At 44.6% G+C, this 22,387-nt stretch overlaps 1 protein-coding gene across 1 annotated transcript in view; it reads left to right on the forward strand.

Moving 5' to 3' along the window:
* Window positions 1-22,387, forward strand: part of oca2 (oculocutaneous albinism II) — a gene marked incomplete at its 3' end in the record, with an annotated part of 46,662 nt that overhangs the window by 23,595 nt on the left and 680 nt on the right. The window contains exons 15-22 of the mRNA XM_084472582.1: window positions 345-492; window positions 1,886-1,943; window positions 3,622-3,730; window positions 8,160-8,287; window positions 9,481-9,540; window positions 11,446-11,550; window positions 12,946-13,039; window positions 15,044-15,137. Of these exons, the coding sequence (XP_084328708.1) occupies window positions 345-492; window positions 1,886-1,943; window positions 3,622-3,730; window positions 8,160-8,287; window positions 9,481-9,540; window positions 11,446-11,550; window positions 12,946-13,039; window positions 15,044-15,137 (796 nt within the window). The remainder of the gene's footprint in view (window positions 1-344; window positions 493-1,885; window positions 1,944-3,621; window positions 3,731-8,159; window positions 8,288-9,480; window positions 9,541-11,445; window positions 11,551-12,945; window positions 13,040-15,043; window positions 15,138-22,387) is intronic.

Consider the following 22,387-nt stretch of genomic DNA (forward strand, 5'->3'; position numbering starts at 1 on the left):
CACCACCAACATCACCACCACCGTTGGTGTGCGTCTGTTGGTGTGTGTGTGTGTGTGTGTGTGTCTGAGTATGTGCGTTTCTGTTGTGTATGCGTCTTTATGTGTGTCTGTGTCTTAATGATCGTGTGTGTGTCTTATCCTAGCTATCTTTGTTTACAGGGAATGGGTTAACCTAGTTAGTGCTTTGCACTTCTATGAACATCCTTACTGTACGAAAAGCGATATATTGTTTCAGTTTCTTATGACAAATGTACTTATTGTAAGTCGCTTAGGATAAATGCCCTAAATGTAATTATGTGTGTGTGTGTGTGTGTGTGTGTGTGTGTGTGCGTGTGCTCATGCAGAGCTGAAGCATGAGATCCTGGTGTGGCGGCAGACGGCCCAGCGGATCAACCCTGCGAGCCGCGAGGAGACGGCCATCAAGTGCCTCCTCATGCAGAAGGTCCTGAACCTGGAGAGCGCGCTGCGCAACATGATGAAGACGTTCCAGAGGTAGAGACACCAGATGACCTGTTATTTTATGGAACATCACTACCAGACGGAACTAGCCACACACAGAGAGGTAGGGGACGCTAGTGTTGAGGAACACGCACTTAAGTAAGGCGTGAAACTCGCGTTCTGATGCAAAGCTACAATTTTGAAAGAAAATTGTGAGAGTGCACGTCCTCGCTCAGGCTGGTGTGCGTGGCCAGTCGAAAAGACCACTCTGGAAATATGTTTTGAGCCGGAAATTTCAGACTTCTTGTAGTTTACAGAGAATTTCTTCCCTTAACAACATGACAAAACACATAAAACAACATCAAAAGACCCAGAAGGAACAGCTTTCAACTGAAATAAAAATGTGATTTGGGGGTTTATTTATAATTTAATGGTTTGAAACATTTACAGTAACTGCATATAACAAATATCAAAGCCATTGATATTAACAAAAATCAAATTGTTAAGCATCTTACATTTAAAGCAGACACTTACCAAGGAAGAGGAAGAGAAAAGGAAAGACAGGAGAACTCCTGCCACTTGCTGCCACGCATCGGAATAGCTATAACGCTAACCCATGGGGGCAAGCTCTTTATCTGCTTTTGGGGCCTCTAAACACATTCAGAAAACCATTCCAAGACCTGGAGGAACCAACTTGTGTTACATAGGTCTTGGAATGGTTTTCTGAATGTGTTTAGAGGCCCCAAAAGCGTATAAAGAGCTTGCCCCCATAGGTTAGCGTTATAGCTATTCTGTAGCGCCGGCAGCCAGTGCAGATCTCTGGCTTGGTCAAATCAATTTTCGTCAGGTTTTTAGCTTCCCTGAACATGGGGTGACCCTCACTAAAATGATAATGGGGTAAAAAGATTGCCGGAGTTCTCCTTTAAAGGTGCCATGACATGCCACCAGGTGTGGTGTGATTAGCCGTTACAAGCCGTTTTGGCTTCCTGCCCCATATGACATCATATGGGGCAGGAAGTGGGCGTGTCCACCTAGATGTGTGCTGGATAGATCAGTCTATCAGCCTACCCAGTGGACTGTAGCAAACGTTGCTCATCTATCCGTCACACATCTAGGTGGACACGCACACCTGTGATGTGTTAAGGGGCTGATTTCCAAAACGGCTTGTAACGGCTAATCACACCACACCTGGTGGCATGTCATAGGACCTTTAAAGTAAGTAGGTGTACTGAATTGATTCAAGAGAAGTAATTCTGTAATCACAGAAGTAGTAGTATTGTAGTTTATATTTGTATAATACATTGTGTAGCAATGCCTGACCTATATCAGAATGATACATAATTAAATACGGTGCATGTCGAAATGTAGGTAGTAACTGTGTAATTAATGTGACGTTATGTATTATGTATGTATTAAACATTTACTCAGCTCTTTATTCCGTTTGCAGAGAAATATCTCAGGAGGATAAGAACTGGGAGCAGAACATTAAGGAGCTGCAGAAAAAGGTATCAATAATAACACATAAACTGAGTGAGAGGAGGTGTGGTAAGGCGCTAACCACAAAGGCCGACCCGCCGACACTTTGCTATCGCTCATTCCCACTCTCTATTTCAACCCACTTTCCTGCCTGCCTCTTTTCTGCCTCTACTCTCCTTTTCATGAGGGTTAGAAAGCCCAAAAGTGTGTGGCTCAATACTCAATACTACAAATGTGTGTGTATGTATATATAGGTTTGTGGATCAATACTCCTGGTTAAAGGAGATCTCCAGCGATTTTTTTACCCCATTATTGTTTTCCTGAGGGTCACCCCATGTTGAGGGAAGCTAAAAACCCGACATAAATTGATTAGACCAAGCCAGAGATCTGCACTGGCTGCTGGTGCTACGGAATAGCTATAATGCTAACCTATGGGGGCAAGCTCTTTATCCACTTTTGGGGATTCTAAACACATTCAGAAAACCATTCAAAGACCTGTGTAACACAAGTTGGTTCCTTACGAGACACCACCGTGCTCGTTTAACTCAAATAGTGTGGCGAAACAGAATAAACTTAGCGTTTTTGCATGTAAACACTCACCGCAGATTACCCCGTGGACATATCCAGAAAGCCTTTACTAGCCTATAGCAGAACGGATGCGCTCCCAGCCACTAGCCAGTGGCTGTGCATCTGCGCGCATCCGTGCGCATCTGGCTTGGTCAAATAAATTTTTGTCTGGTTTTTAGCTTCCCTCAACATGGCGTGACCCTCAGGAAAACAATAATGGGGCTGTCTCTCTTCACTCTCCTGTCTCTCTTCAAGCTACTGTCTCTCTTCACTCTCCTGTCTCTCTTTACTCTCCTGTATCTCTTCACTCTCTTGTATCTCTTCACTCACCTGTTTCCCTTCCCCCCTGTCTTTATTCCCCAGACTGTCTCTCGTGACTATCCTGTCTCTCTTTCCCAGACTGTCTCTCTACACTATCATGTCTCTCTACCCCAGACTGTCTCTCTTGACTATCCTGTCTCTCTCCCCCAGACTGTCTCTCTTCACTCTCCTGTCTTTCTTCCCCAGACTGTCTGTTCTGTCTCTCTTTCCTCTCCTGTCTCTCTTCCCTATCCTGTCTTTATTCACTCTCCTGTCTCACTTCACTCTCCTGTCTCTCTTCTCCAGACTGTCTCTCTTCAATATCCTGTCTCTCTTCCTCGGCTGTCTCTCTTCCCTCGGCTGTCTCTCTTCCCTTGATTGCCTCTCTTTACTATCCTGTCTGTTCACTCTTCTTTCTCTCTTCCTTCGACTATCTCTTTCTCTCCTGTCTCTCTTCACTCTTTTGTCTCTATTCAGTATCCTGTCTCTCTTCCCCAGACTGTCTCTCTTCACTCTCCTGTCTGTTCCTTTGACTGTCTCACTTCACTCTCCTGTCTCCCTTCCCTCGACCGTCTCTCTTTCCTCGACTCTCTCTTCAATTTTCATTATTCACAAACACTGCGGCAGTTCTAGTGTGCAACAATTTCTCTCCATGATGATATAATTTCATCAGACAATCATTTCACAATCAATTACTAAACAATGACCAAAAAAACATTACTGCCAACATAAGGTGGAGGGGGTCATTGTGTCTCCATGTACTGCCCTATAACACAGGAACTTATTGAATACCACAGCAGCAACCCCAATAACACCCCCTTCTCTCTCTGCCCTCCACAGCACAGAATAACCGACACAGTTCTGCTGGTCAAGTGTTTGTCCGTCCTCGCTGTCGTCATCTTCATGTTCTTCCTCAACTCCTTCGTTCCCAGCATCCACCTGGACCTCGGTAAGCCCAACCCAGCCCACATCACCCACCCCACCCCATCCCACCCTTACCCCCATCCATCCATGTCCCTGAATAATAATATCTTCCAACTCGGGGGTAACTATTGTTTCCGAAATGAATTTGAAAAAACGTCAAATCTAGTATACTTGTTCGTCGTCAACTCCAACGCGGTGTTTGCTGCCTGTTCAGAGTCTAATAACTACAATCTTGTTTATAAAAACCTGGTATACTGTATCTATACTTGGTATCCTGAAGCAGTTGTAGTGATCCAGTTATCTTACATTCTAAAGGTTTAACTTTTTCTATGGTGACTAGAAGCCCATTACTGTACATTATTGTACATACTTGTTATCGTTTCCTACTCCTCTTCCTCCTCCTCCATGAAATGTGTGCCATTACGACCGGAGATAAAGTACAGATATCCTAAAAGCTGTGGTTCTGTTCGCTTTAGATATAGAAACATTTAGGATGTAAGAGCAACAAAGATGTAAAATACACTCCCTCAGTGTACCAGGTGCAAGAACAGTGTTTTCCTATTTGTTATTCACTAATTTAGAATTAGAATCAGAATCAAGTCTTTTAGCAGATGCTTTTATCCAAAGCAACAAACAGATAATTCACATACATGTTATTAAACAGCAGGTAGGTTAGGGGTCATCTTAATCAAAGACACTTCCAGGTTGGTGGTGGACATTGGGGATTTAACCAAGTGTTTTTTTGGCTGGGAGTCACCCTAACCACACGTAGACTATCCTGTCCGTTCTCTGTTAGTAGCTTCTTAAACCAGGATATCCCTGATCTTTGATATAAAGATAAGGAATATATCTCTTCCATGGTACTTTTCCATCGTGGGCTTGATTAGCATTGTGCCTGTCAATCTTCTGTGTGGATCTAGCCTGTCAGTCCAATTAACACTGAAGTAAACCAAATGCTCTCTGCTGAAGATCAGAAAGCAGATGTGTTCGGATAACACAATCTGCTGGGATCTGCCTCCCCCCCCCCCCCCACAAACACACACACACACATACATATACACATTCACGCATATGTCCATGACTGGGGGATGCCGGTAAGTCGGAGGAGAGAGAGAGAGAGAGAGAGAGAGAGAGAGAGAGAGAGAGAGAGAGAGAGAGAGAGAGAGAGAGAGAGAGAGAGAGAGAGAGAGAGAGAGAGAGAGAGAGAGAGAGAGAGAGAGAGAGAGAGAGAGAGAGAGAGAGACATCTCTATTCAAACAGAGCTTATTTTTAATGTATGCAGTATGCAGGGAGCAATCAGCCCTGATAACCGGCCACAACAGCGCTTTGAGGAAATAAGACGCCATTCATTAGGTTTAGTTTAGCTCTTATTATGGTCTTGATTTTGAATCACCCAGACGACATGTTTTTGTACATAATATGCAAAATCCCTGCACATCCATGTCTGTCCCAGCCGGTGGAGCCCTTGGAACCAGGCAACATGTTTGCTTTCCCTTCTGAGTCACCTGGTTAACATGTTCAAGATCTTTTGTGTCCCTTCACTTTTTTACAAATCTGAACACTTGCTTTCAAAGGTTCTTGTAGCAATATGCCTTCGCGCAATCATCCCCCAACAGTTAGAGACCAGGTACAGATCTGAGCCTGGTCAAACTGTGTCTTACTAATTCTATATTAGGCCTGTATGTTAGAATTTAACTGAATTCAAAGCATGGCCGTCATCCAAAAACAACCATTGTGAAATCAAGATCATGTTGGTGTACGAGCAAAGCACGCATTCTTTTATGTTTTCAGTCTTTCTTTCTGCCCACTGGTGGCTGTGAATCACTTAACCCTTCTTTAATCTTAGAAGATGTCTACAGCAATGTCTTTTGGCCGGCCATTCTATATATTTTAGCCTTGGAAGTGTCTTCCGCCACTTGGTGCAGACGAGTTGCAATCAGAGATGGCTCGCCCAAGATATTCTGAAAAACAATGTTGTGTATGATGAATGAGCTGTCACCATGGCCTCAGCCTCCTTATAATTGGAGCGCTAGTAGCATTGGCTGTCCAGGGAGGAGCAGACAGCCAATGCTGCAAACCTAGGGAGCTTCTATCTCCTCTTTCTTCCGACCTATTTAAATCTAAGTTGATGCCGTTCGGCAACGGTTGGTGTCCGTTGTGTTGCCGTTTATCTGACAGGACAAGTAGTGTTGTGTAAAATGACGGACAACAGGTGTCCATTTTTTTAATCACGGACCAGTGGGAAGCCAAGCCTGACTCCATTAGGGGCCGGACTCTAGATGGACCACAGAGGAGGGCGGCTGGTAGCAGGGGGGCTGTATGTCTTGTAATCAACTTGCCGTGATAACAAATAGCGGTAATAAGGCCAACACTCGCTGGGGGTTTCATTATACATTACATAGGAATGATTTGTTTCCCTCAAATCCATCGTTCAACCATAATGTTTTCAGCAGGGAAAGGGTCCTCGCTTCCCTGACCACAGATACGATTACTGGGTAATGCAAGCAATGCTGGATACAAAAGCTCATTTGACCACATGACCCGCTCATGCGGCCTGATTGGTTTTGCGTTTAAAGTCCATTAAATATCCATGCAAACCGCTGGTGGCCCTGTGGGGGATTCTACTGTTACACACTCTCGGTAAACATACTCAGGAAACACTCTGCGTTTTTACACTGCCACTGCTGGTACAGTTGCGGCACACCCTGCAATTTCACTGTCTTGCCTGTGTAAAACCGAGGGAGTATATTCCGTCTTCTTCAAGGAGCCGGCTTTCTTGGTTCATTTGAGTAGGCGGGACTACACACGGAGAGTAGACCTCTTTAGAATAATTTGAATACTCTGTCTGAATGTTTTTTTTCAAGCCACTCGCATGCAACAATGAGTAGACAACATCTGAGTGTAGGCTACAAACACGATTAACTATTTGCAAGGGCAAAGAAATGCAACATATTCTTTATTTTGCTGACAACTTTTTTTTTTTTTTTATCCAGACAAAAGCCTTGTAAGGAAAGTTCCTCAGAGTCTTTCTCGTAGATCGCACCAGCTTTCAACGTCTTTGTTAAATGGGGGTTCATTTTTAAATGTAAAATGAACCCCACATTATGTGTAGGGTTTGAGAGGGTAAATTGGGGTGCGAAAGCAAGCCGGTATATTAACTCGGTCAGTGTAAATGCGTGGACCATGCCGGGACAAAGGCAGGTATAAGACGGCCTATTTGGCAGTGTAAAAACGACTACTGAAAACCATCTTGCAACCACTCACTATCGAGAAACCATTCACTATCGGAAATAACATTCACTCTCGAAAAACCATTCATTGTAGAGAAACCATTCACTATTGAGAAGCCATTCACTCTAGTGAAACCATTCACTGTTGAGAAACCATTCACTATAGAGAAGGCATTCTCGATAGAGAAACCATTAACTATTGTACAATCCTCTGGTCAATGTTCCTTTTTATGTCATGTCATAAATATGAAGTTCAAATATTATTATTAATTATTTAATTCTTCACCCTTTAACATTGGTTGGCGTCATGGATCATTTTGCACTCTACCCGTGACCCGTGAGTCTCAAAGGACTTGGCCAGCACATATTGCCAGATTAAATTTAGAAGGGTTGATCGTAGAATCAATAACCTCTTCTCCATGTATGTTTGTCACCCTGAGTGACAAACACCTTTTTCAGCACAAATACCCTACTAATACTGGACACTTTATCATACACAGTGTAAGTACAGACTAAAAACATGGACTTCTGTCTATTCATGAGGCCTTGCGCCTATATTCCTAAAAAATTACTTAATTGTCCTCCTCTTTGTCGCCCTCCACCTTCATCCCCGACCTTTTCCTCTAATAATTCCTGTCACGTGTGAAATGTCTTCCTAGATGGCCCTTTGCCAAGACAATTAGCAAAGCTTACCTGTTTAATGACATCTTCTCCACATCAATGCACACCGAAACCAGCGCTCGTCCAACTGCACAGAGCTCTCTCTCCCTCCTCGTCTGGTGAAATGTTTATACATCTGCGTATTCTGCGAGTTCCGGGGGCTATTACTCAAGGAGGATCCAAATATATTATTTAAGCTATTCCACAGCCAGCTTCATTTAGCTTGATGCTATCCAACATGACCCTGCAAAAAAACAATGTTTCTAGTAGCTAATGTACTAATTAGAGTTAGAAGAATACGGTAGGGAAATGTGTTGACCTTTTACTGCTGATCAGAGTCTGTGAGCTAGGTACTTAGCTGTTTATACAGGAACAGAAAAAGGTGTTGTGTTGTCTACTAATCATGGATGTTATTTATTGATTAGTCTTTGTATTGTATTTTTCATTTATCGTGGATATGAATTTAGATGTTGTCAGATTGAAGGGGAATTGTTGTTTAATGGTTATGGACTGGGCTGGTGTTATTGTTTACTGGTGATCGATGTGTTTATTGACGACGTCCAGGCTGGATCGCCATCCTAGGCGCGCTGTGGCTGCTGGTCCTGGCGGACATCCAGGACTTTGAGATCATCCTGCACCGCGTGGAGTGGGCCACGCTGCTCTTCTTCGCCGGTCTCTTTGTTCTGATGGAGGTACGGAACACGAACACCCGTCCCGAACAGATAAACACACTCATAATAGGTGTGATGATAATGACTAAATAATAATTATTTCAATCATTCCGGTCAAGTACATCGCCACAAAAGGAATTTCTAAATGAAAAGCAAAAAGCATATTCGGTTTGATGACATGTTCCCAGAAGATAGAAGTTATTATAATAATAACAGTAATTATTGGAATAACCATCATTTGTAGAGCAGTTTTTTTCAAAACAAGTTTCTTACATGATTCTTGTTCTTCTTATAATCCTCTCATTATGATTAAAATATAAACATGAGGACGCCTCCAGAAAGAGGAAGTGGAGGAAGAAGCCGCGTCAGCAGAATTGAATAAAGTGCTTTAGTTTACATTTAGGGCATTTAGCAGACGCTTTTGTCCAGCGACTTCCAACCACTAATATACACATTCACACAATGATGGCCGTGTCAACCGTGCAAGGCGACAGCCGGCTCGTCGGGAGCTAGCGTCAGGTGTCTTGCTCAGGGACACCCCCGAACACTCAGCCGGGGAATCAAACTAGCAACTTTCTAGTTACAATTCAACCCGCTCTGCCTCCTTAGCTACTGCCGTAATGCTTTCATGTCCCTCCTTCAGTTTCTTCTCAAAGTCTTTATTCAGTAAAGTTAACACTTGCCCATTGAATCGCCTGTAGGTCCCATTTCAGTTTCGGAGAAGATAGCTGTATCTGTCCTCCATGTTGGATCCTGTGTTCTCCTCATGCCCCTCCTCCTCTCGTCTCCATGTTGGAGCCTGTGTTCCCCTCCTCCTCCTCCTCCTCCTCCTCCTCCTCCTCACCTCCTCTCGTCTCCATGTTGGATCCTGTGTTCCCCTCCTCCTCCTCCTCCTCCTCCTCCTCACCTCCTCTCGTCTCCACGTTGGATCCTGTGTTCCCCTCCTCCTCCTCCTCCTCCACCTCCTCCTCACCTCCTCTTGTCTCTATGTTGGAGCCTGTGTTCCCCTCCTCCTCCTCCTCCTCCTCCTCCTCACCTCCTCCTCACCTCCTCTCGTCTCCATGTTGGAGCCTGTGTTCCCCTGCTCCTCCTCCTCCTCCTTCTCCTCACCTCCTCTCGTCTCCACGTTGGATCCTGTGTTCCCCTGCTCCTCCTCCTCCTCCTCCTCCTCACCTCCTTTCTCACCTTCTCCTGTCTCCTCCTCCTCTCTGCAGGCCTTGGCTCAGCTGCAGCTCATCGACTACATAGGGGTGCAGACAGCTCTTCTGATCAAGGTGAGTCATCTTCATCACGTTTCATGTTTTTCTTCCTTCTTCTCTTCTATTTTACGCTGACTCCCCTCTCGAGACCACTTAGAATGATTAGTTATTGATAACTTAACAAAGTAACAGCATAACATTGAGGCTTATTATGAGTCACTAAATGACATTATGTATACTATCGGGACATGCAGGCCTCTAGATGCTATACCAAGAGTTGGATACAGTCCAAGTGCTCATAGGTAGCTAGTCAGCGAGCAGTAGCTGCTATAGTGTTAGTATGAAGCTGTGTGTAGTAATGAGACTCTAGTGGTTCTGCTGTACTGTACTGAGTGCAGCGTGAGGGCTATCTCAGCCCCAGTGTTAGCCGTGGTCGGGTGGTTTGGCGGACAGCATGCAGGAGTGTTCCATGCAGCAGGGTTGTGTCAGCCTTCATTTGGGGAGCCACCGCCCGGCTGGCAATAATCCCACCTGACAGGCCAACTCAGAGTTGCACGAATACCTGCTCTGATACACACACACACACACACACACACACACACACACACACACACACACACACACACAACACATACATTCTTAACCTGATACACACACACACGCACGCATGCACGCACGCACACACACACACACACACACACACACACACACACACCTATATACACATACCTGCTCTGATACACACACACACACACACACACACACACACACACACACACACGAACACAGAGCAATACACAACACAATCATTCTTAACCTGATACACACACACACACACACACACACCCACTCACTCACTCACTCACACACACACACACAGACACACACACACACACACATACACACACACACACACACACACACACACACACAGACAAACACCGAACAGACACACACACACACACACACACACACACACACACACACACGAATGCACCCACACACACAAATGCACCCAGACACACACACACACACACACACACACACACACACACACTCAACACTCAAACCCATGATCTGTTCACTGTAAACTGAACCAATACAGGTCCATTCCAGAACCTAGAGGTACCCTGACAGACTGTAAAAGAGTGAATGTTTTTGTATAAAGATAGGGACTGTGACAGAGACAGGAAGGAAGACGTCTGAGCGTGGCGATAGTTGTCCATCTGGTGGCACGCAGAGCCCAATGCCAGCGCAAGATCTTATGTTTCACACGTGCACGCTCCTGCACAATGTTGTGTTTCACACGTGCACGCTCCTGCACAATGTAGTGTTTCGCACATGCACGCTCCTGCACAATGTAGTGTTTCACACGTGCACACTCCTGCACAATGTAGTGTTTCACACGTAAAGTGCTCCAGGGTTTGGTCTGCAGCGATTTGGGGGTTGGCCGCAACTCGTGGCCAATAACATCTTCATTTCCTTCCTCTCTCTTCCTCCTCCTCCATCTCTCTCTCTCTCTCGCTTCCATTTCTCTCTCCCTACCTCCTCATCCATCGCTCTCTCTCCCTCCTCCATCTCTCTTTTTATTCCTTTTCAATCCCTCTCTCTCTCCTCCATCTCTCTCCCTCCTTCATCTCTCTCCCTCTCTCTCATGCTTCCATCTCTCTCTCCCTCCGTCTCACTTTCCTTTTCCTTTTCTAACTCTTCTTCCTCCACCTCTCTCTCTCTCTCTCTCTCTCTCTCTCTCTCTCTCTCTCTCTCTCTCTCTCTCTCTCTCTCTAGTCAAACTCTCTCTCCCTCTTCCATGTCTCTCTCTCTCTGTCTGAATAGAGGAGCCAACTTGTCTTCGGCCTGTGACTTGGCCGTGGAGTGCTGCTGTGTTTGCTCATCTGCTGGTGTTGAGCCGTTTGCCAGAGAGGGCAGCCTTTTACCATCCCTCCGTCTGTTTTTGTGTGTGTGTGTGTGTGTGTGTCTCAGGCCGTGCCAGAAGACCAGCGTCTGGCCATAGCCATCATCCTGGTGATGTGGATCTCTGCCCTGGCCTCCTCGCTCATAGATAACATCCCCTTCACCGCCACCATGGTAGGAGACACAAGAGAAGTATCATCCTGTACAGGGTTCTGTACAGCCTAAAACAGTTGCGAGAGGATTCACTAAGACCTAGGTCTACTAAAATGTCAGATTTTGAAACAGCAAAGCTTGTAGCCTAATGAGAGCATGTTAAGTGTATGAGGTTCATAACTGAATCACATTCTCATAACACGATCAGAGAACAAAAAGTAAATGTAGACTAAAAGACATATCTTTATTTAGACGTCTTCCAGACAGACCATATATCCAGCTCTGTGATATTTAATTTGGAAGCTGACATTGATGGATGACGACCGCAAGTCATTTAGAGAGGGTCGGAGATGGACAAAGAGATTCAATAATTTCAGAAACTGTTTCTTTAAATCAATATTCCTTATGCAAGTTCAGATCTAGTTCTTGGAAAATGATAGTTGCTCTAAATTGAAAACAGGGCTTTAATTTAGCCAGCGATCATTACATTCAATTCCGCTCCGTTTCACTGCTATTAAAGCTTTGGGACAGGGTGTACTGGGGGTTACAAAGACCACAATTACCGTTGAAATAGAAATGTTGAATAGAAATACAAATAGGAGAGAATATTACCAGAAATCGATTTGTGTCTCTTTGGATTGGCTAGCCAGTGGGCTGTTAACTCCATCATGGAACTCAAACACAGACACCAAACAAACTACCAAACTACCAAACTGCATTTGTATCCCCAAATTGACAAAAATACTGTTTGTGACTGCTTTGTCCTGCTTTATTCAGGTTAAAGGGTAGAACGTGATCAGTGATTAGCAGCTAACAATATAGCGACCGCTCCATCGCTTTCTTTGAATACCATATATAAAAACGTTTTATAATACAGGGCCCCATTTCCCGAAAGCATCGTTAGCCTATCATCGTTAAAACCCTCGTACGATCATCGCAGAGTTTTCAGACCAGCTGGACATTCCGTGTATTGGATGTGTTTTATCAAAACACGTCATCCAATACCACTGAATGTCCAGCTGGCGCTATTTCGCAATACCCCAAAAACAGTGGTTCCTGCATATATATTACTCGTGGACTACTGTTAGATTTAAACAGCAAAGACAGAGACATGTTAGAAGTCAACAAAAATATAACTTACTATAACTACATGCGCAGTCGAAATGTACCGATCAAACGCCACGTCACAAGGCATATAATAAAATCAAATGATTCTATTGCTCGTGTGAGAGGTCGCTTGTGAGCTGCACTTGCTGTCTCCCTCTGATTTTAATTCAACCATTGTGGTTAAAATGTCCTCATATTTATCAATGACAGAAGACATACTGTACATGAATCAACCAGACAAGACAAGGCTACTAAGTACAGTCACCAGCAGGGTTCGTCTTCCTGATCCCAGTCCTCGTCTGTCCTCAGATTCCAGTTCTCATCAACCTGAGTCAGGATGAGGACGTCAACCTCCCTGTCAAACCCCTCATCTTCGCCCTCGCCGTGGGCGCCTGTCTGGGAGGTGAGCTCACTCCTTCACCATACACCTTTTATCACCCAACCCTCCTCTTCCCCAAATACCCTGAAATCACCCAAACGTCATCTTCTTCTTCCTCAACTTCCTGCGAGCACAAAAACTTCATCCTCTTCTTCCTGAACTTCCTGAGATCACACAAAACTTCATCCTCTTCTTCCTGAACTTCCTGAGATCACACAAACTTCATCCCCTTCTTCCTCAACTTCCTGAAATCACCCAAACTTTAGCTGTCACTCCCCAAAACACCTGAGATCCCCCAAAAAACATCTTCAGTACCCTCAGATCACCAACTTCCATCTTCCGCTACAACATGAAATCAATCAGAGAAACCTCTCCGTAAATACCCTGAAATTACTCAAGCATCATCTCCCTCAGCCTCCAGCTTTGGTCACAAATTAACCCTTTCCCCTGTGTGGAGCCCAACAGACATGCATCTTCCTCCATATTCTCTCTATTCCTCCTCTAAAGCCACTGGCCTCCGGATGCTCTTGATAGATTCTCACAGAACTTTGAGGACCTTGACTCTTTTTTATAGATGGCCCCTGTCAGGGGACGACATGTTTGTGCTGCAGGTGATTGCCGGGGCTTGCGCTTGTCGCAGCTCAGCCACCCCCCCCCCCCCTCCTCCCCCCCTGTGAATCTGTAAACGCAGCCCCCGAAGCAGTTGACACGCTGGCCTTTTAGCCTGTGCAGCACAGCAGGGCCGCGTGCGGACAGGCAGACGGGTGAAAGAGTTGTTGCCGTGGTTTGGGTTTAATCAACTCCACTGTGACAGACCCCCGCCGGTCACAAGGAGGCCGACCCCGCAGAGGCCCCCAGACAACTTTAGAGACGCTATAACAAAACATACAAACTGTACATGGTGACTTTAATAAATACCAGTAGTGATAATAATATCACTAATCACGGTAATACTTAATACCGGGTGTAAGATCAGGTAGACTGAACTGTCCCAAAGTAAATTTGTCTTATAGAGAGTAATGTATACCTTCAAAAAAAGATATATATACTAATAGCAATACATATGATAGTAGAATAAGAGCTCTGCTAGAAAAACATGATTCAACCACCAGTACAGTGGATATTTTGTGCCTGTAATGTTTTTTTAAATATTGCTCCTCAATTATTGTGAAAAGAAGTTAATGCTCATCAAGCTAATGGTAGCTGAAAAGGGGAGGATGGGCCTGTGATAACCAGATGATAGATGAATATGTAGCCCAGTCTGTATCTGACAGACTGATGGAATAATCACATACGCATGATGCATTGTATTAGCGGCCTGATCGGCTGTCATTTTTCGCAAGGGCTCTGATAAACACAGTCAATCATTTCATTCCCTGTGTCTTGATAAACTTCCCTTTCATTACTAATTCCATTATTTTTTACGTATTACTGTTGACAGACCAACAAAAAACAGCCAGAATTCAACAGACCTAATCTGGTGCAAATTCTTGATGAATATGTGTCCTTAAGCCCAGGCCTTCCAGAGGGATTGTAGTGCGGTGATCAAGTTCTACGATTGGTTGGCATTTAGTGCTGGGAGCCAATGGGGTCGAGGCCAGTGGCGTCACTAGGCTGTTTTATTCGGGGCTAAAGCCCCGGATCAAATTGAAATAGCCCCGAATCTATTTTTGTTTGAAAAAATAAAGAGAATTCAACCTTCCGTCCGCCACCGCCCCCCGTCAACAATCCCGTCCGCCCGCGATCCCCCCCCCCCGTCAACAATCCCATCCGCCCGCGATCACCCCCCCCCCCGTCAACAATCCCGCCCCCCCCCCCCCGGAGCCCCGGATGTTTAAGAAACCTAGAATCGCGCCTGGTCGAGGCACCCACCAGTACACGCCGTTCCGTTCTTTCATTTCACTCATTTCACTCCCTGCAACCCCATTACAATGTTTTCGAGAGGGAAGAAAATAAATTTTTCCTGTCAGTCAGGCAGAACAAAGACTTACTTATTGCACTGACTGACTGTTTTGTCTCGTTTTGAAGGGAACGGGACACTGATCGGCGCGTCGGCGAACGTGGTGTGTGCTGGCATCGCTGAGCAGCACGGCTACGGGTTCTCCTTCATGGAGTTCTTCAGGTCAGTCATACTGTCATCACAGCACTTTGCTCTCTCACTCAAAGTGGGTCCGCTTGGTTAACAACATCTACTTGGTTTCCACAAAAAACTTTTTTGGGGAAAAATTGGACCACTGACGTTGTCCGTCCGGGATTTGCGTTCTCCAAATGAGACCGATGACGTCAGTCAGACTTTTGTTGTTGTTGTTGTTTTTAAGGAAACTGATGAAGAATACTCCTCTTTTTATTAGAAAATAGCCAAGTGTGACACATTGTTATCAATCGTATTTGTGATTTATTAACAGATGTCCTTGGCCTGACAATGGTATGATGTCGCTAACTCAAGTTCCCAAGAAGTTTGCTTTCTCGCTCGCTCAGAAAAAACACTTTCATTTTTAAGACCTGTTCAAAAAAGCCAGGACTCATTAAATGGCATGCTGTGTCTGAAGAGATTCGAGGTTGCACTCTCAACAAGGACAAAAAGCAATTCGGTAGTACTTATATAGTACGGTATTCCTTGCTGTGTCAGACTAGTTGAGCTGACATAATGGGAACTTGGCAAGACGTGTTTAGGACCGCCGCTGCTGTTGCTCTGACCGTACCCCCGACCGTTTTGAATGGCCGCTATAGAAGGAAGTCTATGATGTGCAATCACCGCATCTTACCATGTAGAGAAAGTTGGCGTCCCCTTCATATCCCTGTTTACCTGCTTGGACTTCATTTCATTCATTTAGTATCCTCTTAGTTTAATCCCTACGAGCAAACCACAAGCAGAGAGGCATCATGGGAAATTCTGCCTCTGCTTGACATATGAAATTTCACCTGACGAGCGCAGATGACTGAAGCTCTGAAGTCAAGTGCATCATTAGTCATAACGAGTCTAATTCAAATCCCAGGAATACAAACTCTGCCACAGCGTACGCATGCTGGGGTCAGAAGAGAGGAGCGTGCTTGGGAGTGGTGAGTGGTGAAGGTAATAAACACCTTTGTTTCCCACACACCTGATAAGAAGACCACATAATGGAAGGCTTGTGCAATCCTCTCACTTTCATTCTCCGTCTCTCAGACGTTGCCCCATCGCCGCCTCCCTCATTCTCCGTCTCTTCGTTTATTTTCCCAGAATTCCTAACGGTCATTATTTTACAGTGGAACCTTGAATACGAGGCAGATTTTAACTTGAATGCAATCAGTTGATTGCGGCGTGATTACAGTAGCAGAACATTCTCCATGTGATCATTATTAAAGTAAGTGCCTCCTCTTTTGGAGGGGTTTCATACTGATTTTTATCAAACTTTTCTGGCCGTTTATTTGAAGCAGGGAGAACATTTAACATTTATAACCTTTTTCCATCTCAACACACAACACATATGTGATGACATATTGATGTTTCTTCTGTCCTTAACCTTGTAAACCCTTGGCCTTTTTCGTAAAGGTAGGTTGGCATCGCCAGACAAATTGCACATGCCGATAGTCTGGATCCTCTCCGCTCATTTTCGATTTTGAAGAGGTGTCACCACTGGGCGCAAACTCAAATGCCTCTGGACTCGAATAGGCCTACAACCAATCATAGCTACGAAAAGGGTGAAAAAGCACTGAGCAACAAAAAACATATTTATTTCTTACCAACCAAAGCTTTAAGTGCAGTCGTTTGTTCTTCTTTTAGTTAAAATATACCGTATAGACCTTTCTACATCAGCGGCAGCCCTCTCTGATTGTCATCATATTTATCCCCCCTCATATCAGATAAACGGTCATGAGTGGTTGGTCTATCTGGTACCGGGCAGAAATCCTTTTGTATGGAAGCAAATGAAACATGAGCTTGCAACATTTGTCTGGCTCCCAGGCTAGTTTAAAGGAGCACAAGGGTGTGAAAACAGAGATTCCAGTGAAGATGGGTACCCATCTCATCATGTGGTGACCACCCGGTGACCCCTCCTCACACACTCTCACCGCTCAGTTTGTGTCTGTCACACTTGTGGAGAATATGGGTGCGAGCAGTTTGATTCACTGCTCATTTCAACAAGAGCCCACTTCGTCTAGATCCTCTTGGTTCCTCACAAGTCAGACCTCGCAAGTCTTTCACACACCTACAGGAGGGGCTCTGCAGGCCTCACTATCTATGGCATTTTGATATTAGTGCTTTTGGCCGTGCCGAATTCTACCGTGGCCTCGCTGACTTGCTCTCCCACTACCAATTTAAATCCCCTGAGCTGTGGCAAGCCACGCCCGAGATGGATCATCTCCAAGGTCGGGCCAAAGTGAGCCCGATCTGCCGTCAAGGGGGCAGTAGTTCTGTCAGATGGGCATTGTCTTCATTCAGGGACAATTCAGCGTCATCATTCAGTGACGATTCAGCACCAGACTCTAGTATACTTTGCTGATTGATCTACAGTTTCGTAATCACAGCCTGAAAATCCTTGATGAGAAAACAAAGTAAACTTGCCAAAGACGTCCTTGGTCCTCACTAGGTCAATCTAGAGTAGTGTTTCTATTCGTGTCGTGTCCTCAAAAGTGAAGCCAATGTTTAAACGGGTTAATTCAACCTGCTCCAGTTTAATTTCATCGAATCAAGTGATTCTCAACCTGATTTGTGTGGGCAAGATAATAATCACTGTCATAGTAATAATCACAATTATAACAATAATAATTGATATATACACATTATTTATAGAGCATGTTTTAAAACAGAATCACAAATGTTTCTTGCAAGGGCCTGTCATATATAGATATTTTAACTATAATTTAAAACAGAGGGCAGTAGATATACAAGATCTAACGCTCACACAAGTCATCTACAATACCCCCATCTCGACATTCACACGCACACCCACACACACACACACACACACACACACACACACACACACACACACACACACACACACACACACACACACACAGTTTTCACTACATGCACACACACGTGTGTGTGTGTGTGTGTGTGTGTGTGTGTGTGTGTGTGTGTGTGTGCATAATTGATCATTTGCAATTAGCTTTTCCACACTTCCCATTGTACATCATAATACAGCGCAATTTTACAGACTGTAAAATTGTAGCAATTACATCCATTTGGTATAAAATCCCATTAAAGTTATATTGGCGTATTGTGGTTAATGCACTGCGAGATTACGTAGTCATTTATAAAATGCTCTCCTGCTCCGGCTGAGGCCCAGGGAGACGGGCTTACCGCTGCATACAGCAGGGAAAGAACCACAGGGGACTGTAATATCTGGTTATTATAGGAAGGCTGTGTAGAGATACGGGGGGGGGGGGGGATCCCTTTTACACTCACAGGGACATGCACAGGGAAACCGCTCTGGGCAGCTGGCAGGGAACTTCCTGAGGTATCACCCAGCAGAGACACACAGTCCTGGACACGCCTGAAGCCTTGCCAACAGGACCTAAGGCAGGGGCTGTAGTAGCTCTTAGTAAATTCAGGTCAGGTGCACAGCAGAAAGTACCGGGCCGCGGTAGAGTTTAAAAGAGATACAATACATATGAAGAATAAAAAAATAGGAAGAGATTCAGAAAGAAGTTTTCGATCACATTGGAGCTTCGACTGGAACATCTTGTTCTTGTTTTAGATTTGAATTTCTGAAATAAACACCCCTGGAGCAGTATCCTACCTTACTTGTTCAGCACAACAGTTGGATGTATGTGTAAACGTATTCTACGGTGTGCTGATTCCCCCCAGTGTGAAACCTGTTGAGTTTGAGGAGAGTGTCAGAGAGGTGATTTCAGGAGAGCCGTCTATCAACACATCAGAGCTGCCTTCATGGCTAATCAACCCTCTTCATGAGAGGTGTTTTTGTTTTTCTTAAAGATTTATTTTTGCATTTTTATAGAGTGGGATAGACAGGACGGTACGGGAGATAGCGGGGAGGACAGGCAGCAATGGACCGCGGGCAGGAATCGAACCCGGGTCGCTGCGATCAGGAGTGAGCCTTAATGGTATACGCGCCCTACCCGGTGAGCCACCGGGGCGCCACCATAAGTGGTGTTTTTACTGCAGAGGTGAACCACCTCCCCAGGATTCTGTGTGTGTGTGCTGCTATGTCCTGCTTTCTTCGTGCCTGTCTGTCCCTGTCTCTCTCCATTCATTCTCTTACTCTCTCTCCATCCATTCTCTTTCTCTCTCTCTCTCTCTCTCTCTCTCTCTCTCTCTCCATCCCTTCTCTCATCTCTTTTCAATTTATAAAAATGCAGAGATTAATGTCTGGGATAACGTTTCCATTGACTAGTTAGTAATTTTGATTTTATCCAAAGTGCCTTCCAGTGAATTCAGATACATTTTATTAATTGTAAGGGTTAGGGCATATAGTGTCTAACCCTTGTAGGTAGGCTGCAGATATTTGGGATTGATCGCAGAACCTTTGGTCTGGGAGTTGAACACCTTCCAGCCACTACACTATCCATGTTTTCCCGGATTTAACAGTACAGTATTAACGTGTTAATGTCAACATTTAGCAGTGGAATCCTTATTAAGTCCTTGTCCCACCATGAAAGCTCCTGATACAACCAACAGTCCGATCAAACTGTACCATGAGCGGCCTAGCTTGGAATAGTTCAGTCCGTTCCTCTGTAGGAAGACTACATCTGCGCATCCATAGATGACGTTGGTGTAACAGCCTGATGTACGACACGTGTTGTAGCCAGCAGTCTGTTCACCAACAGCTGTTAACAATATAGGATCACATGGGCTTCTGCTGGTGTAGACGTAGTCATTACTTGCAGCCCGTCATTAGGATCTGTGGGAAAAATCAGCTGGTCCGGGCTATTGTCGACACGCAAGGAAAAATAAACTATTGTTTCTCTCATCAAGCGCTGGTAATGAGAGTGTTGGTTGTGATCCGGAGTCATCTCCCTGCTGATAATTGGGTTAAATGGGCTTTGGAAGCTAATTAAATCTCCCCTTCACAGTATGGTAGCCAGCCCAAAGAGTTTTAAAGATATCCCCAGAAGCCTAACCACGGCTACAGTACAACAGATGGAGAGATTCTGGGCCATGCAGGATTTAGAACATTACGCATGAATGCTGCTAATAAGATCGTATCGGAAGTTTAGGATTTTGTTGAACAATCAAATGACCCCCTCTAGATTAAATTAAAAAAGATAACTTGTGTTTTTCTGGGGGGGAAAAGCAACCGTGCTCTTTTCTTGTTTTCTCCGATATTGTAGCATCACAACATTATTTACAAACTAGATAAGGAACTTTTGACCAACTTGACGTAGATTAAACAAGAGTAGGCTATGTTGCAGCAGAGTAGCTATAATAATGCAAACAGACTCCATTCATCACGCCATGAACTCTTGCGAATGGATGACTCTGTCAGACGTTGAAATGGGGAGCAGAACGGGCAGGGAAAGGTCAGCGCCTTGTTCTGCTCCGAGGGAACGGGTATGTTAGGAAAGGAAACACCTTGCCATCCTTCAACTGAGGACTGTGGACACATCTGCTTAGCGGCTTACTATGTGGTGCTTTCTGCTGTGCCCTAATCACATTGACCTTTTGTGTGGGAGAGCCAATAGGTAACTAAAGAGATTGTACTTTATTACCACCTAAATGCTTTGTTGCCCAATTATCCCAATTGGTATTTATTAGTTTACCCTAAGTACTCGCATAGCCCCATGTGACATTTCCGCACGTAGCTGCAGATTACCAGTATTGTGGCTGTGTTTGCTTAACAGTGCCAGGAGATATTTTTTACGGGGAATGGTGGAGCAGACGGAGCAGACTAATACTGTTAACATCCAGAATAAATGCAAGGCAAGCTCCAGTAGACACTGACGCTCTGTCAAAAGTTATTCTTGAAGGTGACTTTCGAACGGACTGACGACTTCTCTTTAGGAAGAAAAGGGGGGTCACACGTAGAAACAAACAGAAGGCCTCTTATTGGTTATCTTTTATCTTATCTATTATATTCTTTATATACCATTGTTGTAGTCATTTTTCAGACAGTTTTATCCAAAGCAACTTACAGGTTATGAAGGATGCCTACAGGTAGACATGAGGGTCTGATTCCAGAACTTGTCAGCTGGGAGTCTAACCATTATACCATCCTTCCCACTGTCAAGCACTGGAGTTTGAGTGGAAAAGGGCCCATGTCTTTCAAAAGCACTCATTGCTTTTGTTTGATTAGCTGAAGCACCATTTAGCATATTTCATGTGTTCAGCAATGAGACAAATAAAATGCATAACCGCCTCCTCTTATTTTCTAGCTTCATGCTTAAATCAAGTGTGATTTGACATTAAGAAGTGGAGAGTGAGTGTTGTCGTTGTGGGACCAATCTCATCGGGAACGAACACACTGCAACAACTCATGACTCATGCGGTCTGCCACGCTCCATTGTGTTGGACAACCGAACAGCACATAGACACTAAAAACCCCAAAAACACTTACATACACAAAGCCACTCGCAACACCCCTTTCACAACCAGAGTTGTATACACACAATGTTCGACGCTTCGACAGAGAGACTTTCACATGTCAATCTATTTCCTCCTTCCCTACTTCCTCTCTCTTTCTAACACAAACCCCCAAAAGCCTATGTGGGCCAGCGAGTAGAACCCAACAGATCCGTGGCTCGAGACTAGAGCCATGTGGTCATATAGGACATGGTCCTCATCCAAACGCACCCACCATCTGGACTCCTCTGAAGTCAGATCCTGTACTCATGACACTGATATGCAGACGGAGGCTAAGACCCAGAGAAAAACTCTGTGTGCTCCCGGTCTCGCTCAGTACTTCGTTTGCCGTTCCATTCCCTGGCGTCATGGTTAGGATGCGAATGAATGTTGGGCAGATTGGAGCTGATAAGGTCATTACAGATTGTCCTATAACATCAGGATTGTTTTACATTTCCCCACACACTGGTCTTTAAACTGTTGTTTAAACTGATTTAAGTAAATGTATTCTGATTTAATTACCCAGGGTAGAATATCGTGGATGAAATGGTTATGTAGTGTGTGATTAAATTATTATTTTAATCGTCCTAATTGTCAACGCTCACTTTCAACAATTCTGGAAAAATAGCTGCTTCATTTTATAGCGTTGGATGGAGAAAGACACACAGAGAAATGTGTTATTTATTAACTGGCTTTCATAACAGAACCAGTGTCTGGATCTGTTGAGATAGATTTAGATAGGAAATGCTTTCTCATGTACCACTATCCTCTAGGATTCGCACTTGGAGATATGTTAACATACATCAACGGCACTGTGTAACCTGTAGCGTCTGTTACTCTTATCCACGGGACAGAATCAAAATCCT

The sequence above is a fragment of the Micromesistius poutassou genome (assembly GCF_964030765.1).
Source record: "Micromesistius poutassou genome assembly, chromosome: 9".
NCBI classification, from domain to species: domain Eukaryota; kingdom Metazoa; phylum Chordata; class Actinopteri; order Gadiformes; family Gadidae; genus Micromesistius; species Micromesistius poutassou.